An 18,719-nucleotide genomic window follows, 5' to 3' on the forward strand; every position below is an offset into this window, starting at 1 on the left:
TTACGAGTAAACGATGAGTTCTAATAACAGTTTCAGTTGTTTTGTCTGGAGAACATACATGTAGAAGTATAAAAGCAAGTGTAGTAATGTCTTATATTTTCCGAAAATAAAGCTGTACACTATATGGCATTTTTACGATCTGTCATATTTTGTCGAATTGTCGAAAACCTCTACAAAAATTACTTTCCACTTGGCAAAATCTAAAACATGAAAAGTAAGCAGTTTGACTTACCAAAGTGGAAGTAATCTGAACTACTCTCACTCGAGTAGGTAACCGATGTAGACGAAACACACTCCACTAAGTCTTTCGAAAAAGGTCTACAGACGTACTTCGGTACTGACAATTTCCGCTATGTAGTCGTACTGCTGCGATCAGCGGTACGTTTGTAGCAGAGTGAAACATTTGAATCTGACTACTCCATCATTCCATTAGGATTTCATGCGACTTAGAAGCAATAATTTGTGTCACTCCGCAACTCAGACTTGGATTCGAACATGCGGATAAATTTTGGATTTTAATCTAAAATCAATATAAGTGTATAAATGTTACAACCTTTTATATCATCTTCTTTTTCTCTCATTCAGTGTGCAATGTGTATGCCTCCCCAGCAAACATTTGATGGTCCGCAGATAGCCCATGGATAAATCTTCAAAATCCCTGGGCCTCTTCGTTGAATATCCAAGTGGACTGGGTTTGTTGAATCCCTCTGTCGATCCAATGTTTGCTGGGTCCTTTTTACAACGCCTAAGCCAGGTGAGTGTCTGATTTCCACCCGGGTAGCAGGCGCTTATCGTCACCAACACTAACTACCCCGCATGTAACAGGCATGCGAAATCGAGATAGTGTAATGGTTATGCGTCCGGCTTCTCGAACGGTAGGTCGTGGGTTCGATCCCCGTCATACCGAAGACTCGAAATTGGTATCCGCAGCTATCCTTCTAGGCGCTCAGCAATCACGGATAGCATGGAGGAGAAAAAAAAACGGGGGCGCAGACTATAGATGACCTCATGGGGCCGTACCGTCGTCAAAGCATCTCGATGGTGCAGGCGAAAAAGAATACCATATATCTCTCTCTCTGTGCTGGGGATGGGTGGGAGTCTGGTTAAAACAAGTCGTTCGACACTCTTGTAACTTTTCATTAAATCACAATCATGTGGTGTTCTAGTCCGCGCTCTCAACATTACCGGACCAAGACCTGACCTTTCGATCTCGCCTTCCGTGACATGCCACCTCATTTCGTTGCTTGCTTTTTTTTATTATCTTCTTTTACTTTTCATTCAGTGTGCATGCCAGGGTTGGGATCAAGTCACTATACCTTCGAGTCACGAGTCATTGCACATTTTGACTCGAGTCAAGTCAAGTCAATCGATTTTCGTAGGTGACTCGATTCAAGTCAAGTCACTAGATTTTTGGAGATGACTCAATCGAGTCAAGTCGAGTCAAGTCAAGTCAAGTCACGAGTCAAGTCCCAATTCATGTCAAATTGCCTTTTCGAAGTATGAGGCATGATTACGTCATTTCATTTTGCTAGCTGTCTGAAATACAGATCGATTAAGCGGTCATTGATTCAGAACCTATGATAGTCCAGTGGTATAATCCGCGTCTGCAACACCAATGGGTGCGGGTTCGAGTCCGACCGAGGTCGACTTCCGAATTCCGATACCTAAGTGTTGGAGGTTTACCTAGGCTCCTCCTCGCCACCTCATCCGCGTCAGCGGTGGCTTACAGAAAGCCTAGAGGTGGGCCGTGCTATAAGTAGGCAGTTATGGAATATAAGAAGAATATCGGCCTGGTGTAAATGACCACAGTAGTCGACAAACACCATGAATACCCCAAAACAAACAAACAAACCTATGAACGAATATGGAGTTACATATACAGTATACACGCAAGAAGGCGCTGTAGCGCTCACATATACGTAGTGCAGGATTTTAGAGCTTATTGTCTCTGGTGATCTGTATTAGAAGCGTAGCTAACCAAATATCTTGGGATTTCGGCTATACTTGACTTGATACCTGCAGTAGAACTGTTAAACTATGTGAGTAGTTGTATAGACCTATTGATAGTTACCAGCCAAAATAGAGAAACGAATTAATAAGATGCAATACATTACCCCATTCCATATTGATATGATACAATTCGAGCCTGCGCCAATGGTTGAGGAGTAGGCAACTATATTCGAATTCAATTTCAATAAAACGAGGTTTGGCTAAGGTTTAGAACAGAGAACAGAAAGATATATTTTGCTATTAAATTACTTAACTACTACTTTACGACAACGTAAGGTAAGCTGTAAGCTTCGATCACTTCGTTCGTGGTCAATTTAATTGTGAGAGAACAATGGAGACTCGGTATAACACGATCATTGAATGATTGGTCGCTCTCACGGGTTGCACCAGCGTTTCGCGAACAATCCGAACATATGCAGGATACATAGGCTATTGATTTTTATCGACACCGATTACTCGATGACTTGAAATTGACTCGTGAATTTTGCTTCAAGTCACGAGTCAATTCACATTTCTGATACGCCGAGTCAAGTCAAGTCAAATCATTTTAGCAAAGTGACTCGAGTTAAGTCAATAAGTCATACGAAAAAGGTGACTCGAGTCATCCCAGCACTGGTGCATGCCTCCTCTTTATATCGCCTAGGCCAGTGGTTCTCAACCTGGGGGGCGTGAAAGCAGGGTTGTAATGACTCGAGTCATGACTCGAGTCACGATTTTTTGATGACTCGACTTGACTCGAGTCATTTTCTCAAAATACGGAAATGACTCGACTCGCCGACTCGAGTCAATTAGTGTATTGACTCGACTTGGACTCGAGTCATTGCTCATGACTCGAACCAAATCATATGACTCGCGAGACTCAGACGACCAATACCTACATTTCATTGTAATTTCGAAGAACAGTAAAGTAACCACCCTATTATTGGGATTTCGTACATTGGTACTGGTGCTTAGTAAGGAAAATTAGTATATTACAAATGCGAACCATTCGATATCACCAAACAGAGTTATAACAGTGAGACTTTAACTGAAAGACTTTAACTGGAAACTGAGCAGTCAACATACATGACTTGGACTCGGACTCGAGTCATTAATACCATGACTCGGACTCGAACCTCTGCTCGATGACTTGGACTCGGACTTGACTCGGTGGTGAATTGAAAATGACTCGACTTGACTCGAGTCAAAACTATAAAAGTGAGATTGACTAGGGACTCGGCGCTTTGTGACTTGGTTACAACCCTGCGTGAAAGCATTTGAAGAGGGCGCGAAGAAGCTGTCAACTGATTTTTTTTCGCGCTTCGCGCGATTTTACGTCCAATTCACGCGTGTTTCTCTATATATAGACCGAATTTCACATTTTTGAATTCTCTCATCAACAGTCATAACCTTCCATGCCATTATCAAGATTGTATAATCTCTATAATGCCATCAAACAATCTGATGGGGTTGCTAGCATCCCGGTTGGATTTTGTGATATGACGATATAAGGGGTGCGCGAAATTTTTCACAATCATAAAGGGGGCGTGTCTAAAAAGGTCGAGAACCACTGGCCTAGGCCAAGGTGGGTGTATGATTTCAAAGACTACTCCAAGTCGTTTCGACACCTTCCTATCTTTTCATTGTATTGCAATTTCGTGGTGTAGCGGACTGACCGAACCGATTCTGAATGAATAAAAATATACGACTGACTGACGAGCGCTCGTTTCGCTTGAGTGAACTTACGAGTCAAATGCCGAGCAGGCAAGAAAAGCCTTCCAGTACAAGCTTCGGTTGCGAAAGACTGTAGATTCGTCATGAATATTAGCGTAACATTGCATCTGTGTAATAATCAGAATAGCAGACGGTCCGCGTACCGGCTCCAACCTCCGAAGCAACCGTATAAATCGAGTAAATAAACCAGCTAGCAGCTATAGGCGAGTTACGCCAGTATTGCTCAATAACTTTAACATGAAACAAAACGTTCATAGTCACGGGGAGTGGCATATTGAAGGTCCGGCAAAATACTCTCCCAATGATGACGTTACGAAACTATAAACTCGTATTCTCAGACTCCGTGGCCAACTGTGTTACCGTATTTGAAGGAAGAAGGGCCTGTACCATGGAATCGCTGTCCTGTGCGGAGTGTGCGCTCACACAATTCTTCATTTTATATTAAATTACTTTAACTTGGAGAATCATCGCTACTAACATGTTATATTAGGCAACATACCGAGATTCCAGTAGGGGAGATAGAGGGTATGTATCATTGTTAAGCTACTGTGTTGAGATGTATAGGCCTATCCCTGTGTGTTTACAGAGTTCACAAATTTCATTTTATTTGACAATGTAGCAACACCAATAACAGCCTTTACTGAAACAGGCATAATAAATACTGCATTGATTTGATTATCCGATTTGCCTGATGTTTTGACTTTTCGACAGGGTAATTGAATGCTAAAATGAAACTGGTGGATAATGTAGTGAAGAGCTTTCGCGTCGCGAAAGTCTTCCGCGAAAACAACGAGAAAATAAACAGCGTTGACTTCTCGCCAGGCGGCGAATCCTTGATATCAGCCAGCGACGATGATTCGATCGTTATATACGATTGTTTTCAAGAAGGAAAGCCAAAACGAACTCTCTACAGCAAGAAATATGGTGTCGACCATATCAACTACACGCACGCCGGCAATACTGTGATATACGCTTCAAACAAAGTTGATGATGCCATCCGATATCAGTCTCTCCATGATAACAAATACCTTCGGTATTTCACTGGGCATTCAAAAAAAGTTGTGACTCTCAGTATGTCTCCCGTGGATGACTCGTTTCTTTCCGGGTCTCTGGATAAGACGATACGCTTGTGGGATCTACGTTCCCCGAATTGCCAGGGACTGATGCATTTGCCAGGACGACCCGTGGCTTCGTTTGACCCTGAAGGGTTAATTTTCGCTGCCGGGATCAATTCGGAAATGATAAAGTTATACGATTTGAGGTCTTTCGATAAAGGCCCTTTCACAACATTCTGCCTTACCCCAGACAAAGATTGTGATTGGACGAAACTAAAATTCAGCTCTGATGGGAAAATGATACTCATTTCAACCAATGGTTCTACGTTACGATTGATCGACGCATTCCACGGCGAACCCCTGCAGACTTTTATGGGTCACACAAACACGAAGGGTCTAAATATCGAAGCTAGCTTCAGCCCTGACGGGCAGTATATTTTGTCTGGGTCCCAAGACGGACAGATCCACATTTGGAGTACGGAGGATGGCAGTAAGACGGCTGTTCTCGACGGAAAACACCCTGGACCATTACAGTGTGTTCAATTCAACCCAAAATATATGATGATAGCATCGACCTGTTCAAATATGGCCTTCTGGCTGCCGACAGTCGAGGAGTAAATAGCATATGCTTACACTTGGTGGTGTACAACGGTATACTAACTCCTGAGCAACTGATGCTGCTATCCAACGGAATATGTACTTGCAAACAGCTGTGTTTTTTGTGGAATCCTTCATAATCTTAGAAACTTCTAAGCATTTCAAAATGATGACTTTTCCATGTATCTAGTTCATGAAACTTGGTGTCGGTGTCGCTCAACTGGTTTTACGTAGGAATAGGTTAGTTTGTACGTTTCCAACCTTGCAAACCTGTTTTTCGACGCAGGCCTAATAGAGCAACGATAGCGGAATATCGGCCTAGCGCAATTGTGCTCTGGTTTTGCTGGCGGTCTATCCATCCCTATTCCCACAAGTCTAAAGGTCTTTAATGGGGTAAATTACCGACATTTCACAGTAGCCAGGCAACGGAGACAAGCTTATTCGAAGTGTATTTTTGGTATCTGAATATCATGACACTTTGGCCAAAGCTCATGCATCTTTTCACCTGTCACTTGTCAGAGTATTATATCTGTTATACTTGGCAGTCTAATGGTCTCACTCAAGCTCAATGAAGTAATTTGCCTACTTGGATTGAATGGTCTGCTCACATATTGGCAATTTGGCATTGCAAGGTTGGCCTAATTGTGAAATTTGCCTGGATGGATCGCAATGGCGAGTATTATCAAATTCTTTCAAGTAGTTTCTTGGTCCAGCTTCAATTGTGTTGTAGTAACGGGAGGTCAGCAACCCCTGGGTTTCTATTGCTTAAATCCTGGATGTTTCCCTTCTGCCGAGATACCAGATTCCAGTGGTTTTAATATGATGGTATCCCAAGTTGCGGCTCTGAGGGTTGAATAAATAACATTGTCATCAAAGTTTGTAGGCATTGTTTGAGGCATCCCAGACCAACTTCCATGTTTCCTGACACTGCCAAAGGTTGTAAACATGGTGTAATAATGCTTCCTTGAAATTCAGAACATATTTCATTGAGTGTCTTCCAGCCAATATCTTCTTGACCATATTACTTCTGTTGTGGGGCTAGTCCAAATCATTCGCGGGATGTGTAGAAAGTGCAAAGACCTGCAAACAATACTATTTACTGTTGCAATCCTTACTTGATGCTGGAACGCTACACAGTGTACTGTACATAATATGGGTTTGTTGTGTTTTTAAAGTTAAGGTATAATTGTTGTGTTTCGCTGATTTACATTATGAGTTTACCGTGTAGAAAGAAAACCTAGTTTTCTAACAGTCTTTTTGCGAAGGTTTAATTGTTTTATTCTAGATACACTTAGCCTGCACATGGTAACATGACCTTAACATGCTGAATTTTACATCGAAAGATGCCAGACCGAGTACACATTCCAACTGTTGGCATTTGAGGTGCTGTTTCAACGATTACCAAGAGTGATGCAAACGATGACTTCAATCATAATTATGTGTACGCCGTATTTGTTGGTTTGCGATTCTGTTTCTTACTGATTTTTTTACAGGATATTAGGCTATCTTGTAAGTCCACTCGGCAATGCATCAACTTGCTTCTGGATATCTGCAATTTGACGAAGGTATAAAAGCTATCCGTGCAGCAAGTCTATGAAAAGAGCATGGTGTTTTGCAATGGCGGAATATTTTTAAAAATTTCTGCGGGAAGGCGATCCATCATTTATTGCCGAGCATGTATGCATCGCACTGCTTCTCGAACTCAATCGGAAAATAGATTCAAAAGCGCTTTAGGGCCTGAGAGTCGGGCCACAACTGTAAAGAATATCCAGAAACTCAAGCATCCGAAGCCACGTTCAGACTGTCGAACTTACGCAGTTCTTGTGTCGCTATGTCGAGTGGACGGGGTGCCTTCGTTGCTTTATACACTGCGGTCTTCCGATTTGAAGAGCCACAGTGGTCAAGTCAGGTACTATATTTTTTCTTCAACACAGGCTACTCTCATATAAGATGCACTCTTTTCATGTAACCTTAGCACAGTGAATAATTTTCCCATTGACCCAGTGGTGGTCCAAGTAGGAAGTAGTCATCGTTTGTATTCGAGTAGAAGTATTGCTGTAAATTTTTACTCGAGTACAAGTGCTTCTTGAAGGTGCATAACTTGAATATACAATTGAATAGCATATTGAATATTCATATTGAAATGAACCCGAATATTTTTGGCTGACACTCTTCAGGGGTAATCGTCAGCAACTAGTAGAGAATTGGAAAGAACATTGTATATCCTTGATACGATTGCTGATGAACAATGTTCTTTCTAATTCTCTACTAGTTGCTGACCACCTCCGCGATTCATCAGGAATATTCTATATGATTTCATTTCGAAGCATTAAATTGTCAGTTACTCGTCGTAGCGGATTTTTCCTGTTGACGGCATGTCACTTGTCACAGTTTTCCTGGTGGTGGTTGTGATCCGACAGATCGTGACGTGATTCACACAGCTTTAAGGGAAACGGAAGAAGAAATCGGCGTCCCGCAAAGTTCAGTGGACGTCTGGGCCGTTATGCCGCCGATCGCTCGGGTATGATCGCGGGCTTTTATCGTAACTCAGCTCACATATTTTCAACTTTGGATATTTATTGACAGCAACTCGACAAGCCTATATTTCCTGTTGTTGGTAATCTGGGAGATGTTTCCATCGCTGATCTCAAGCATAATGACGATGAGGTTAGTAGATAGGCATATTGTACATGTAGACTTATCTTCCGTCTTTGGATTTAGTAGAGCTGTTGAGCAAATTTGCAAATAAGCACAGGTATGACCATTGACGATGTACTTCTACTTTTTGAAGTACAACATGGATTTGGTAATGATTTGGTAGGACCTCTATCTCTTTAATTTTTGATGAAGTTGGTCTGGTTAGGGCAGTGGTTCTTAACCTTTTTTCTTCCAGCGCCCCCTTTCAAAAATTATCGTGCTCCAGCGCCCCCCCCCCCAACTTCATATTGTAAGGAATGTAATAAAGACAATGAGTAAGAGGGAGGGCCGTAACAGCACTTCGTTAACCCCCCTAAAAACGATTGCCTTGCGCACCCATAGCGTGATAAACCGAACTTCTGAGGGCTTCGCCCCCACGAACCCCATATCGTGATTTTGATGGTCAGCAAAGTTTGTGTGGCCTGGTCGCCCTAAGTACCAAAATTTTCCATAATGCATGAATGAATAGGTGGTAGTTACATATATAAGTCGCTATATAAACTTTTTATCCTCTCAGCCCACGTAATCAGATTTACCAGTAGCACTGAGTGAGCTGTTGTATAGGAAAATAAAGGGCACGTAATTATTAATTAAACACATTCGGGCGTGCCCGCAAGTACAATTATTCGTTACCAGGGCCGTAACAGCACTTCGTCAGCCCCCCTCCCCCCAAACTAAAAACGTTGGTCCTGGGCCCCATCGGGTGATAAACCAAACTTCCGGGGGACTTCACTCCCAGACCCCCATTAGGCTGTCCGCTATTTGCTGATAGCCTATTAGGTATCTACATTGGGTGTCCATTTACTGAGGCAGCTATTCTCGTCTATTCGCGCGAAGTGCGAAAAAATTCACTAATTAATGATTGAATTGGTCAATATCACCGGGAATTGCATGTAAATTGAGATCAATTTTTATCCTCTCTCTGCTCACGTAAACACATTTACCGGTAGAGCTGAGTGAGGTGCAATGTTCCCTCTAAGCTGCGCACGTGCGCTGTACTGACACGGTCTCTGCACACAGAAAATCTACGTTGCGCACAACAAATCCGGAGTTATTACCTTTTTTAAGTCGTTACGCACTGTTGTCCAAGGGTCAGCGCAGTGAGTCGTTGAGTGTGCGCAGACTAATCAAAACTTAAAGCGAACATTGTGAGGTTTCTTGGAAACTGTAGGGCCCGTTACTAATAATTAAACATATTCGGGCGGGCGAACCCGTTGGTATGACTTCGTTGCATAATGTTATTTCCTGACCCCCTGTCTGCAATATCAAAAAATATAGAATCGCTCAACGGGGATATCGCCCAGCAGGAATATCCCTGTCGCCCAATCGTACTAAACTAAAAGACGCACACGATTTCAGGTTGATATTTCTTTACTGACATATAATTTTTCCCTGCCAGATGGAATTCGTCTTCTGGGGTTCTGATTGCCAAGACAGGAACATTCGGTGTCAGTCATTTAGGCGCCCATGGACAATTAAACCTATATGTATTTTGAAGGCTATATGTAACGACGTTTTCGGTGTTAATTTGCTCTGAATACTCATTAAGGATATGTCCTATCACCACATCATCTACTGCGAAGTCATTTTTCTCCAGCGCCCCCCATACCGCCCCCCTGAGCCCAGCGCCCCCCATATCGCCCCCTGAGCGTTTCCGCCCCCCTTCAAGATCGCCAGCGCCCCCTGGGGGGCGCTGGTGGCATGGTTAAGAACCACTGGGTTAGGGGATATCGAATGCCTCGCATTCATAGTAGCAATTTCCCTCACTTTCAACAGTTTCTAGCCCTATTTTACAGTCACCGGTGATGATAGACGAAACACCGATAGCGTGGTGGCTTTACTATTCTTCGAAGTTACAATGAAATGCATGTTTTGGCAGATGGAATCATATGACTTGGTCGAGACGTTGCAGGCATACGAGTCAGGTCAATACACAAAGTCACTGGAGTCGAGTCATTACAACCCTAATGCCTGTAAAAGTAGACTATTTCGTTACTGACCCCTTCGGGTTGTACCATTAGCCATTCTGCATTAAAAGGTATTGGACTAATCTTCCGAAACACAACGATATCTTGTAGATTTGATATATTCACATATTCAAATTTTTCAGGTATCAAAGATTTTTGCTGTGCCTCTGGAATTTCTGTGCGACCGGCGCAATTACGGACACACAGTGTTCCGTCGTCCGAATTTTTCGAGGAAAACTACGCTCGTGTTTCCGATTCCAGTGTTCGTAACCAGTCCCAGGGTGTGGGGCTTGACTGCCACCGTGACGGAGTTATTCTTGAGTTGTATGTATAAGGACCTTTTTCCTAAACCTTACGGTCGCTATTTGACGTTGTGATATTGCCTTCTTGCTATGCAATCAACCAAATATGTTCTTACTAATGACATCACTTCTATTTTTCTTTATGGTTGTCAACTGTTGTACTGTACTTCTATATTAGTCCGATTGTGACTACTTCCAAGCATTTTCATGCCAACATAATACCGTGCTATTTGAACTATTTAATTTTAGAGGAATATATCTTCCACTACTAACATCAATATTTTCCTGCATTTTCCCATAGTGAATGTATTTTATGACTGTGATTCCAAAATAGCAATCTGTGGCTGTAAAAATAATTCGGGTCGAGTACTTGGTAATTGCTCGATGATAGGTGATAACATGGGTGATGACTATTACTATTTATGTATTTTACTCTGCAATTTAGCTGGTGCATCTAAAACTCTATGGGGAGTTTGTATTTAGAACTGAGCTGCCCCACATAATATACTCAAGTACCTATGAAGGACCTTTTCCTTGCTCTCAACTCAATGCATGTTGCCTGATAACTTTCTTTTATTCGAAAAAAGTAGTTCATTTTTTCCGCAAATAAAAGCTATAGTTTCGAAAAAAACTCGAGTCGTCTATCGCAAATTATATTGGGAATTACAAAAAAATCTCAACAAATCTACAGCCTTCACAGTAACGAGCACAATGATGCTACATCTGGAAATGATTAAAGAAATTTGATACCGTTTGCAATAAATGCAGCCTCGCGGTACAGCATTTTATGGCTATAGAACAATGCTCGGCAGATCCGTTGCGAAGCGTTGACAGGTAAAGATGTTATTCTTAAATAAGACAAAGTGCGTTTCACAATGTAACGTGTACGTAATCTCATCGACGCAATAACACTAGTGAAGTACGAATAAAAGAAGGAATGATCAGACTGACGGTGCCGTCACCATGGGTGGATACTCTGGTGCCATATTGAACGGTGTCCTACGGAGCCAGAGATCTTTGTTGAGCTGTGAATATACATTGGTCATTGATTCATTCAGTATCTAAAAGACATGCAAGGTTGAGGCCCTGGCTAACACTTGAACTCAATTAATGGAATTGAACCCTTGGTTTACAAAATTAAATGGGGGAATAAACTACGAATAAAAGCTGTACCGGTATATAGAAATACCATACAGGAATGAGAAAGTTGTATCAGCTGATTAGATAAGTTGGGATTTGAGATGTTTTTGGTCACCATCAGGATGCAGTGCTTGTGATTACTTGTAGTTGGAAGTCAAATTCCATCCCCCCCAATTTTCATTCTGCTCATGCCTATGTACTATTTGTGCTATTTTAGCTGTAAGAAACAATGTAATTGCTACAATTGAACCCTCTAGGCATGCACGCTAGGAAATATCATAGTTTTTCTAGTGCTGGACTTATTTTTTCACTTTTGGCGGTAAGAGTGTGGGTTGAAGGGTCAGTAATCAGTTAATCACTGACCTGACCCTACGCATAAAATCTTACCTTGCTAATTGGGTTAAAGTGACTGGACAGATATTTAGGTGCCGAGGCGTATCTTTTCGGGAAGGCACTAGACGGGTGTCCTGTGTAAGCTTGACTGTAATCGGTGGAGTAGTGTCCCATTCGTTCTGCTTTCAATTCCGCGATCCACTTTGATTTCATTTTAGCGTGCAGGCCGTAATTTGTCGGGTCACCTTAACGTAATCGTGTACAAAATTGTGTGTTTGGTGCTGTGTACTGGTGGCGGTTACCCTTCATGGGATAGTCTGACTTTTCAGGCGCCCACGCTAGCTTGTGACCGTCCCAGGCTCGTAAGTCGGGTAGTCTATCTCCGGCCCCGCGCGTTCTTTTGTTAAATTGCTCATCGTACCATGATATCAAGTTATTGCTGTATCTGTAAAATCGGATTGTAAACTTGCACCCTTTTAATGGTACCAAAAGCGTACGGACTGGTCAGTAGTGAAGTAGGCTACATCTACTCTTTCCGAGTGTTAAATTGGATTCTTCCTACATCCAGTACTTACATTTTTTGTCTACTTAAACAGTTTTTAGGCGCAAACAGTTTTTAGGCGCACCTAACTATTCACATCATGGGTTTCGTAAAGCAGAAAGTAGTTTTGGGATATGCTTGCATCACATTTGGAGAAAAATTGTCATAACAACTGGGCGAATATGCTTTATATCACGGTAACTGAATATATTTTCGAAAATTGCACCTACTTGTGGCGTCATTGATCATAATATGTTACTTTTGATGATGCAACCTGGGATTCCTAAAGGCAGCTCTGAGTAAGTGCTGGAAGCATATGACCCATCGACCAAATTTTATTTTCGAAACTACAGGGGTACTTTTCATATCTTCATTTTCTACTTGATGTAGTTTTGACATGTCTTTGAAATTGCTACTTCTACTTGCAATTGAGTAGATATTATCAGCGTTCCGGATTACGGGGATTCACTGATTAAATTGTAAGGTTGCCTAAAAAAACGCTGCACACCTAATTTGCCTGGATTCCAACCAGTAAAAGCCGACGCAGAGCCAATTAAAATTTTTGAATTATAAAAAAATAAAAATAATTTTTTTTTCAAATTAGTGTCAACCCCATAAAATTGTCAAGTTGTTTAAAGGAACGATGCATAACAATTTTTGCTCAATTCCAACCGGCAGAGGCGAAGTTATTGCAGTTGAAAGTTTTAAATCTGCAAAAATAGCGTTGACGGTGGGAAAACCCAGAATTATTAATGAAAAACTCAAAACAACTTCGCTCCTAGGGGTTGAAATTGCGTCAAATTTGTTTTGAATCGTTTTCGTAGACAACTAAACAATTTCTTGAGGTTTACCATAATATTTGAAAAAGAAACTTGAATATCTTTTTATAATGAATAAAAAATTTTAATTGGCTCTGTTGCTTGTACCAAATTTGGTGTGTAGCGTTTTTCAAGAAGCGTAACGATTTAATCAGTGAATCCCCCGGTCCGAAAAAAAGTAATACTTGAACAACCCTACTGATCAGTAGTAGCACTTTGAAAAATGATCCTGGCTACAGGAAAATTTATTGACTGTCAACTTTCTCAGTCAATAATGCACATCGGTCGAGTATCATGGGGTACACTTCTCAATGCAGTGCGCACATCAAAGAAGAGATGACATTCTTGGCCAAATAAAGCATATATACATATATATACGTTTTTCCGTGATGTGTGAAAAGATGTTCCTTCCGTAAGCCGTCGCTTCTCATTAGGCATGATCTGCGCACTGTCACGTCAGGTTTGTGGTCCGGATACAGCTTGAAATCCGTGCGATGTGTACTGTCATTGCGGTGCGTACCTCTGGTAAACTGTGATTAGGAAGAACCGAGTTACATGAAGCAATATGTTCAACAAACATTGAATCAGACCACTGTATTTCCTAAATTTTGAATTTGATTCATCATATTACTGACATTTGCTGCAATAGATAAGATTTCAGATATGATAAGCTTTCAGATACCGGTGGGCTTTTAATGAATAAATAAACAATACGGATGCAGTTTACAGTATCAGTTTCCTGGTCAGCCGAATGCATCACGAATGCAATACGGTTTTTTCAGGTGATTTTGTTACATAAGTCATTAATAATCCCCGGTAATGCTATTACCTGTTTACTGATATCATAAAATTTTGTGAGTCAGTTCTGTAGAACCGGTGGGCCCTGACTGAATATGACCGCTGTAGCCAGAGTGGAATTGGTGGCAATGTCACGCGCAACTTTTCGCTCAATTACTAGATTATTCTATGCAAGAAACCCTTCTGTCACGCGCAACTTATTGCTGAAAACAACCACCGTTTCCAGTCTGGCGCTGTAGGAACATTTCGTTTTGTGTAATTATGAAGTTGTGTACCCCGAATGGCTTACATGAAAAGTTTGTTATTGTCGAAACAGCTTTAAACAAAGAAAGCTCTTCAGATTGCCATTACCAAGAAATTCATAGGAGCATAGTGATCATTCAAAATACATGGTCGATAACGCTATTGTGAAAGAGAGGGAGAGAGAATTGTTTGTTCGGTACGCGACAAGAAAAATATATATAAATACAAAGTGCATACTAATGCATGACAAAACTGCAGCTCATGGATCGTAAGATGATTAAGTCAGCTGCAGCCTGAATGGAGTATTGTTGAGTTATAGAAGTATGCGCTTACTTTGGCCTAACATGTACAGAACAAAACAATATCCGTCAAAAGCACTCTGCACTGGTGCCATACCTGGTCTCGTTCCTCGCACCAGTTCCCGATGAGGGTACGGTTCGAAAACCGCTGTTCAATGCGCCAGCCAGGCATCTTCCATTTCGTATGGTCCCCCAGAGCGGCGTCCATATTGATGATGACGTACGGAATCTGGACTCAAGAAGGACGACAGCGTCTCTGATAACACCAAAGTGGACAGGAAATAAAGTGGTACACGTTGCTATGGATGTTGCTATGCAGCTGGCCATCTTGCGTATGTAAGTCGTCTTCTCGTATGACGCAAAATGTCAGGCTTCATAGCCTTTATCATAGGCTATGGCCTTTATAAAGGCTATGGTTCGATATCGATAATTATTATAATTTATTATTAAGCTCTTCATGTATCTTTATTTGTATTTCAATTCAATTTATTGTAAACAATTTCATCACTTCAATGCACCCAACACTGCGATATGGGGGAGGATATGCCTTTTAGAACCCTGTTTCGCAGATGAATGTCATTGAAATTTGGTACGGATGTGTAAACATCCCAATTTACAGCGTAGCTACGTTGTTGTTGTCAAAAGTCCGCTACATAGTGTTTTTCCAGCTATCGTAAATCCAGCAGTGTGTATAAAAACCCGCGATGTGTATTCTATGAATGGGGATTTTGAACCCGCTTCGATTAGACTTTCGGTACGTCATATCTTGAACAAGTATCAAAAATTCGCACGGAATCCGTGCTTTTCTTTCTGAAAAGAATCCCGCCCGAGCGAGATAGTGTAATGGTTATGAGTCTGGCTTCTCGATCGGTTGGTCGTGGGTTCGATCCCCGGCCGGGTCACACCAAAGACTAGAAAATTGGTAAATTGGAAAATTGGTACGCTCAGCAATAACGGATAGCATGGAGGAGAAAAAATAAAAACGGGGGCGCAGACTAGATGACCTTACGGCCGTATCGCAACTCCGTCGTCAAAGCATCTCGATGGTGCAGGCGAAAAAGAATATCAGATCTCTCTCTCTCGCATAGAAACTCATGATTTCAGTTTTGGCGGACCTTTTGTTTACCTTATTCATATATTCACATATAGGACCTTGTATAATGCATGTAAATGTGCGAGCTTGATTGTGATCGCTGGTATTGTGGTTGGAGCATAGCAATTGACAGCGTAGGGTTATTACGCTGTAAATTGCAATGGTTGGAGTCAATTTGTTGTCAAATGTTTATATAGCTCAGTGGCAACGACCGATCTTGCGGCTGCGTTCCGCTTCGCTGAGGCTGTATTTCATGATTGTTTTGCAGCAGCGAATGTAGTATTTCTTCCGGCAATTTAAGTTATCTTCGAGAGCGCAGAATTTACTGAATCTGGTCTTGATCGAAAGCTACTGTCGCACCGATTCCGAAAATATAAATCATAATGTGATTCGATAAATCTATAGTCATTAGTCAATTACCGATGATTTTAACGCATTTGCTGAACATGACAAACTGATTCTGATACTACACTTTTGATTTTTATAACGGCAAAAGTTATGGGCAACAGCATGCTGCTGTACTAGGACTGTAGGTTAGTTTTTAGTTATCTATAGTCTTTTGGTCAGCTATGGTAACGTACTTCATTATAGTATATTAAATGCATAGCTAATCACGGATATGGTGTTCACTGTTGGGTTGAGCCAACTTGGGTCTTGGGTAGGGTTACCATATTTTGGATCGGGAAAGGAGGACACTTTGTCAAAATTTTCAGACTCAGGATTGTTGGGTAAAATTGGGAAAAAACGATTTCCCGACTTTGCGGTTGGTTGACTAAAAGAAAGGTCAACTTCCTGGCTCAACTCCAGAAATACAGTTTTTCTTTCATCCGAAAAAGGAGGAAGATAGAATTCTATTACTATGATGTGATGATGAGTAATTTATGTCTATCTATCTCTCTCTCTCTCTCAGCTGTATGTTGAAGATATTGAACAATGTTCGAATAAAGAAGTGTACACAACACCGCTGCTGGCTGGAGGTTTGGTTCTGATCTGTTACCAGTCATTGATACGATACACAATGCTAAATCATCACTTTTCAAGTAAAGACGGAATAATTGAAGTCCATATTGAATCTTCATCAAGTTCACTCGCAAGCGATAGTGTATGTACAAACCCACCTTCAATCCGCAATTATAAGGACATCAGCCCGTTAAAGTGCCCGATTTGTGAGTTGAGCCACTCCTCCAAAGCAGATCTGTATCGACATGGCCGTGAAGCACATCTCAAACAACTTAGCGTATCTCGTGTACGTAATGAAGTGTTGGTACGTGAAGGAACACTTACAAAGTGCCCCGAATGCGACTTCATTGTCAAAAGAAAAGGCAGACTGACGAGACACTTGATGGAAGTCCACGGGATCGTCGAAAAAATAACTTGTGATGTTTGTGGGAAAGAATGTACTTCTCACAGAGCACTTCAGCATCATATCTCTCAATTCCACACCTGCATCAACGTACCATGTCACATTTGCGGAAATATTTGTAAAAACCGGGCATCTTATCAAAGGCACGTTCTTATGCATGGTCGATCATTCACTTGTGAGCAATGTGGTAAAACTTTCAGTGATCGCAGATGCTACACTCAACACTTGAAGATCCACATTGCGAGAACACCGTTCAAATGTCCGCACTGTGAGAAAACCTTCACGAAAAAGTCAAACATGATTAGTCATGTAAAAATTCAGCATTTTAAAGAGGGTGAATTCTCCTGTGATTTATGTCAATTTTCCACATTTTATAAGGATGTATTCAACTCCCACATTGATCGTGTACATAGGAAGTTGGTCCATGCAAAATATATATGCTCATACTGTCCGAAAACATTTGCTAAGCGGCTTGTATATGATGAACATGTTGATAAACACGAGGGTCGGTACCGGTACAATTGTCAGTTTTGCGCCAAAAAATTTCGCAACAAAGCCAGATGCAAGTCTCACGGAATCCAATGCGCACACAGGATGCAAGATAATGACAGAATTTCTTGCGATACTGCTGATCTACATGACTACGCTAATTTTAATGACGGCATTATCGAGGAGACTGTCGTTGGCATGGGGACAGTACTTCTATAATAATTTTTACTCACGTCCATAGAAATATAGAAATGTATTTCCTGTTTGTTATAGTGTATAATTTCACTCTTACATGCCGTATCTCGGCCTTTCTCTGCATGTGCATAGAATAATTGTTGTGTCTGGTCCTTGATGTATTTCCAATTAATTAGGCCATGGTGTAGACCAGTGGTCCCCAACGTGGGCGATTTGGCGGTCTAGGGGGGTGAAAATGACGAAGGGGGCGATTACGCGTCAAAACGGCTGACCTTTTTTGTTTAAGTTGACGCAGGTGGTTAGAGTTTGTATGCCCATTTTTCGGTACACAAAATGTGGGGGGCGATGATCGGTGTTGGGCTTGAAAAGGGGGCGATGGGTCAAAAAAGGTTGGGAACCACTGGTGTAGACCAAATCCTGTCAACGTCATCAGATGTTACGAGAGCATTGGCAATCACTTTTTGACATGTTTCATCATGCCATTTCCAGTGAAATTTGAATCACGGAATGGTTGTTTTTATTATATGGTGTGAGCTGCGCGACTCACAAAAATTTGTGTTAGATTGATCTATTTAACGCTTTGCGGATATTTAATTTATATATACTGCTATTGCTCGGGTATATTTATTGATGGGCAGAAAGGTTAAATGGAAGTTAGAAACTGTCCGAAATGCCCTGTCCAAATCCTAATCTACTGCCACTACATCAGGAACATCATTCGATAATCGTAGAGTTATATTTTCATCTGAACAAGACACGCACAACATAATATGACAATGCGATGTAATGAACAGACATCTACCTCGGCGTAGAGTGCCCGCGGTCAGAGTTCTTTTCGATTCTAATCGATTTGAAGCTGCGGCACTTTCTAGTTCTTTACATTCCTTGTGAGTGCTTTCTTTCGTCGGGTCTTTTTCTGGGCTTTTTTTGTCGCCGCAGGAACGGCGGGGGAAGGGGAGCCCAGATGAACCTCCGACGGGAATCCAACCGGGACCGCTCTTTCACCTCTACGCTATCTCCCCCGCCATGATAATTCAGCATGAGGATGAGAGGGGTTCAGTAACTA

General features: G+C 41.6%; 3 protein-coding genes across 3 annotated transcripts; 2 read left to right on the plus strand and 1 right to left on the minus strand.

The window, feature by feature from the left end:
* The first annotated feature begins 3,769 nt into the window (after positions 1 to 3,769).
* On the plus strand, positions 3,770 to 6,868 carry LOC145437506 (WD repeat-containing protein 82-like). The gene has a single exon (XM_080314769.1). It carries the CDS (start codon positions 4,452 to 4,454, stop codon positions 5,394 to 5,396), a length of 945 nt encoding a protein of 314 aa, XP_080170895.1. The 5' UTR covers positions 3,770 to 4,451; the 3' UTR covers positions 5,397 to 6,868.
* Positions 6,869 to 6,979: 111 nt separating this feature from the next.
* On the plus strand, positions 6,980 to 12,024 carry LOC145437507 (mitochondrial coenzyme A diphosphatase NUDT8-like). Its single transcript, XM_080314770.1, has 4 exons — positions 6,980 to 7,284; positions 7,767 to 7,896; positions 7,962 to 8,042; positions 10,183 to 12,024. Exons 1-4 carry the CDS (start codon positions 6,980 to 6,982, stop codon positions 10,414 to 10,416), a joined length of 750 nt encoding a protein of 249 aa, XP_080170896.1. The 3' UTR covers positions 10,417 to 12,024.
* LOC145437509 (cilia- and flagella-associated protein 107-like) lies at positions 10,897 to 14,801 on the minus strand. The gene is made up of 5 exons (XM_080314772.1): positions 14,611 to 14,801; positions 13,552 to 13,703; positions 12,117 to 12,259; positions 11,869 to 12,059; positions 10,897 to 11,366 (listed from the first exon to the last, which is right to left on the minus strand). The coding sequence occupies exons 1-5, from the start codon at positions 14,719 to 14,721 to the stop codon at positions 11,283 to 11,285; spliced, it is 681 nt and encodes a 226-aa protein (XP_080170898.1). The 5' UTR covers positions 14,722 to 14,801; the 3' UTR covers positions 10,897 to 11,282.
* Positions 14,802 to 18,719: the final 3,918 nt, after the last annotated feature.

Source organism: Botryllus schlosseri, chromosome 4 (genome assembly GCF_051294905.1).
Source record: "Botryllus schlosseri isolate E-star chromosome 4, Bs_hap1, whole genome shotgun sequence".
In the NCBI taxonomy this organism is placed as follows: domain Eukaryota; kingdom Metazoa; phylum Chordata; class Ascidiacea; order Stolidobranchia; family Styelidae; genus Botryllus; species Botryllus schlosseri.